This window comes from Lactuca sativa, chromosome 9, assembly GCF_002870075.4.
Source record: "Lactuca sativa cultivar Salinas chromosome 9, Lsat_Salinas_v11, whole genome shotgun sequence".
NCBI lineage: Eukaryota > Viridiplantae > Streptophyta > Magnoliopsida > Asterales > Asteraceae > Lactuca > Lactuca sativa.
In genome coordinates, this window is record NC_056631.2 from 102,653,775 (window position 1) to 102,658,620 (window position 4,846).

Sequence of the window (4,846 nt, forward strand, 5' to 3'; positions counted from 1 at the left end):
CTAAACACATACAATCATATACCATGCTAACATATAAAGAAACATACTCTACTATATTTCTGTCCTAAGAAACATACTCTGCTAATAATGAGATACATAACATCGTCTGTACTCAGCTAGTGATGAGATACGGGACCTCGCTCACACTCACCTCGCCTACCAGGCACACACAAGTATCAGACATACAACAAGTATAATCTAACATGCAAGCATTCCTCGGGCCCGCTCGACATCGGACCTTGGTCTGGAATAACATGCTAGCATACAATGCCTAGGGCTAACCCCCGGGTCTTCCTACTCATAGACTACATGAGTTGGCATTGTGGCCTTAAACCCATTCACACAGTGAGGAGACTCACCTTGCACTGCTGAAGCCTTGGTTGGAACTAGCTGACTACGGACGAAGTTTCATATCTCATTATTAGCAGAGTATGTTTCTTAGGACAGTGATACAGAAGAGTATGTTTCTTTATGTGTTAGCATGTTATATGATTGTATGTGTTTAGTGGGCGGGGCCCGGAGACAGGCGGGGCCTAAGAGAGACAAATCTATATACTGAGCGAGGCTCGATGCCAGGCGGGGCCTGATGTCGGACGAGCCCGATGTCGGAGTATTAAATTAATGGTTTGACAATTATGGTTTTAGTATTAAATTAAAAACGAAATTTTTGGTTATGATTTTTGGGATGTTACACAGTTAAAACAAGTTAGTTGCTTTCTTATGTACAAAAAATAAGAAGTTGCCAATATGTGAACACGGATAAGAGGTAGTTACCCTCCTAAGTCATTTTCCCTTTGAGTTACCGGTTAAAATAGGTATTAACCGGTAATATTGGTGTAATTTAAAGAGTTAAAACAAGTTAGTTGCTTTATTATGTACAAAAAGAAGAAGTTGTCAATATGTGAACACGGATAAAAGATAGTTACCCTTCTAAGTCATTTTCCTCTTTTTGAGAAAGCAAGCAAACAAAGCGCACTTTGCCAACTAAGCTGCGAGTCATGTTTGAAGTTTATTTACGCAAATTGATATATATTAATTACTAATACTATAATTTGGCTAAAATTCAGGCCTTATATTTTTTCATGGCATATATAGTAGCACACTTTGAACCCATTAGGGTGGGAAACTGATTATCTCTTACTAATATTCATATACAAATAAAAAAAATATCATTAAGTTCAATATTTTAAAAAGTTGTTATCTTAACCCTAGGTACCATCTAAGTAAAGAAAAATCCTTAATTACATTTATATGCAAATAAAAAAAGAGAGATATTATTCATTCAATTTTAAAAAAAAGCTATTATCTTGACCCTAGGTACCATCTACGTATATGTTAATTGACAAGTAATCTCATCTCTCTTCCAGAAGTCTAAAATGGAGTGTTTGAGGCTACTCATCCTCTCTCTTGCTCTCGCATCTCTTTCTCCGGCGACCAGTCTCAGCCACAACGACCCCAAGTTCCCGTCGACTCAAGCGAGGAAACTGATCAGAAGCCTCAATTTGTTCCCAAAACACTCCATCAACATCGTCGATCGCGATGTCACCAACCGTTCATCTATTCCCAGTTCGAAGATAGTCGAGAAGCCATTTAAATTCCCCAATTTCGTTGATGCAGACAGCGTCACCATTGAAGATTTAGGTCATCATGCTGGTTATTATCAGATTGAACACTCTCATGATGCTCAGTATATTCCTAAAACCCTGTGTTACTCCTATTATTGTTCTTGAAATGCCTCCTTTTTACAAATTTGCTGATATCATGAGTATCTAGGAACTTTTTCTTCGCGTAAATCAATAAGCTGATTTTTCGCGTGGGAGCTTCTCGGCGTTGAACATTGAACCCACATTGTATTTACAGAAATAGTCCTTAAATTATATCCGATTTTACATTTTAGTCCTTCCAAGTTTCAACATTCATAGGAGCGTAGTTACGCGACCATTTTAACCAATTTTGCTACATCTACTCTTGTTTACATTGAAAAAAATATTTATCTCTGCCACCTTCACGAATTTATTTTACTTCGCGTAAATGGAACTATTTTATCGTGAATACGAGGTCAGAAAAAGCTATTTCACAAATGATCGAACTTTATTTTTCCGCGAAATAATTGGTTATTTTGTGAAAAAATATTTACCTATTTTGGTCATTTTGTGATTAACTCACTTTGACTATCCATTTATGTCATAGATGCAATTTATTTGATAACTTTCTATTTTCAGAAACAGTTACTTTATTCATTTCCCTCATTTTCACTAGCATCTAAGAATAATGTTTGGATTATTTGTAGGATGTTTTACTTTTACTTCGAATCACGCAACAGTGAAAAAGACCCTGTTGTTATCTGGTTGACTGGGGGACCAGGCTGTAGCAGTGAGCTTGCTCTTTTCTATGAAAACGGTCCTTTCAAAATCGGAGATAACTTGGCTCTTGTATGGAATGAGTACGGGTGGGACCAGGTGATAGTTTATTAGTTGAATATTATATTATTTACCATTTGATAATTTTTTAATGCTCATTTTTTCCTATTTCTTGTATGTTGTACACAACAATTAATTAATAATAATAATATTGATGTGTAAATTCAGGCATCGAATCTAATATATGTTGACCAACCTACTGGAACTGGCTTTAGTTACAGCTCTGATATAAGAGACATTCGCTATGATGAAAAAGGAGTCAGTGATGACTTATACGATTTCTTACAGGTCTGTTTCTTTGTCAAATGACCTGTTTGCCCTCCGCAGATGATATTTATATCGATATAATTCTTTTTCAGGCCTTTTTCACAGAGCATCCTGAACTTGTGGACAACGACTTTTATATTACTGGAGAATCATATGCTGGGCATTACATTCCTGCTGTTGCTTCACGAGTCCACAAAGGAAACAAAAATAAGGAAGGGATACACATAAACCTGAAGGTGTCTCTTTGTTTTTTTTTAAATAAATATTTGTTTTATCAGTTGAGTTTGTGTATTGAGTTTCTGAGTTTATAAAGGGATTTGCCATTGGAAATGGACTCACTGATCCCGCAATTCAGTACAAGGCTTATACTGATTATGCATTAGACATGGGGATAATTACAGAGTCTCAATCTAAACATATCAACTTGATAGTTCCTGTGTGTGAAGCTGCAATTAAACTTTGTGGTAATGTTGCATCTCTCTCTCTCTCTCTCTCTCTCTCTCTCTCTCTCACACACACACACATACACACAGTTAGTGGGAAATTTCTTATACTGATATACGTCTTCTTTTGCTCTTTTTTTAGGCACTGATGGGACAGTTTCTTGTGTAGCTGCATATTTGGTTTGCAACTCCATTTTCATTTCGATCACTTCTATTGCATCAGGCAAGATCAATGTAAGCAAATCTGATTCTTTGTTTTTGAATGAATTTAAGCGCAAAAAACAACTGATAAACACAACAAACAGACATTGACAGAAACAGGACTTTTGCTTTTTCAGTACTATGATATTATCTAACCTATAATATGACACTGATTTTTAATTTGGTTTTTTCAGTACTATGACATAAGAAAGGAGTGTATAGGAAGCTTGTGCTATGACTTCTCAGACATGGAGACACTTTTAAACAAGAAATCTGTTAGAGAAGCTCTTGGAGTTGGAGATGTAGAGTTTGTTTCGTGTAGCACTAGTGTCTACCTGGCGATGCTTATGGATTGGATGAGAAATCTTGAAACTGGCATTCCTGCTCTCCTTGAAGATGGAATTAAATTGCTTGTATACGCCGGAGAATACGACCTAATCTGTAACTGGCTTGGTTAGTTTTCACTCAATTTCTCAAATCAAATGTTAAGCAGGACATGACATGACAGAACAGGTTGTACCGCAGACCAAGACTCAGACTGACAGACAGACTGGTGTCAGTGAAACAAACATTGCAATTTGTTGTCCTCCTCTAAAAATTGCGAATCGTTGAAAATAGCCTTAGAAAGCGTGCATTTATCATTATTTTAAAAAAAATAAAAGGTAATTCGAGATGGGTTCATGCTATGGAATGGAGTGGAACGAAAGAGTTTGGTGCGTCTCCTGAAATTCCTTTTGATGTCTCGGGATCTGAAGCGGGCTTACTTAAAAGCTATGGTCCACTCAGTTTCCTCAAGGTATTATGTTGCACTTCTTAGACAGAACAGGTTATACTGCGTTTGACATACACTGAGACTGAGACTAAGACTGATGTGAATGAAACAGGTTCATGATGCTGGTCATATGGTTCCTATGGATCAGCCGAAGGCAGCTTTGGAGATGCTAAAGAGGTGGACAGAGGACTCGCTTTCCAAAACTCCAATGGAGCCTATATCTCTGGTTTCCTCTATATAATACTATGGATGGGTCTGAGTCTCTTGTTTATAAATAATGTTGGTCGTGGGTTTGGGTCCCTCGGATGATGAGTTTTTTGTAGTCAAATTCTGATGACATTTTTTTTGTTGAGATAAATAGTAAAAATGTTCTTAATGGTAATTAGTATGCATATTGAGAAGCAAATAAATGTTTGTGTGCATTCATTTTGTGGTGTGGATATTTTACATTTTCAGATAATTACAAACTCAAATATTTATGTTGGTGTATTGTAGAAAGTAAGGTGGTCTTTGTTTTATGTCTGCAAACCTGGCCTTTTTTGTCTGCGTCGTGCAGATCACGAGCAAACATTAGCCTACTTTAGTCTTCACAGACTGTTTTTTTAGAAGACTGCAAATCTAAAAATGTTTGTACGTCCTCCTCTTGGTGCAGATGTAGACTGAGTCTTCTAACCTCTTCTGGTGAAGGGAAGAAAAGGAAGAAGTTCTTTGTTTTGTTAGCATCAAAAAAATGAAAGCGAAAG

General features: G+C 36.8%; 1 protein-coding gene across 1 annotated transcript; it reads left to right on the forward strand.

Annotated features, from left to right (window-relative positions):
• Window positions 1-1,307: 1,307 nt before the first annotated feature.
• LOC111920702 (serine carboxypeptidase-like) lies at window positions 1,308-4,582 on the forward strand. The gene is made up of 9 exons (XM_023916271.3): window positions 1,308-1,687; window positions 2,291-2,459; window positions 2,589-2,708; window positions 2,780-2,923; window positions 3,001-3,151; window positions 3,273-3,364; window positions 3,526-3,784; window positions 3,994-4,127; window positions 4,216-4,582. Exons 1-9 carry the CDS (start codon window positions 1,377-1,379, stop codon window positions 4,342-4,344), a joined length of 1,509 nt encoding a protein of 502 aa, XP_023772039.1. The 5' UTR covers window positions 1,308-1,376; the 3' UTR covers window positions 4,345-4,582.
• Window positions 4,583-4,846: the final 264 nt, after the last annotated feature.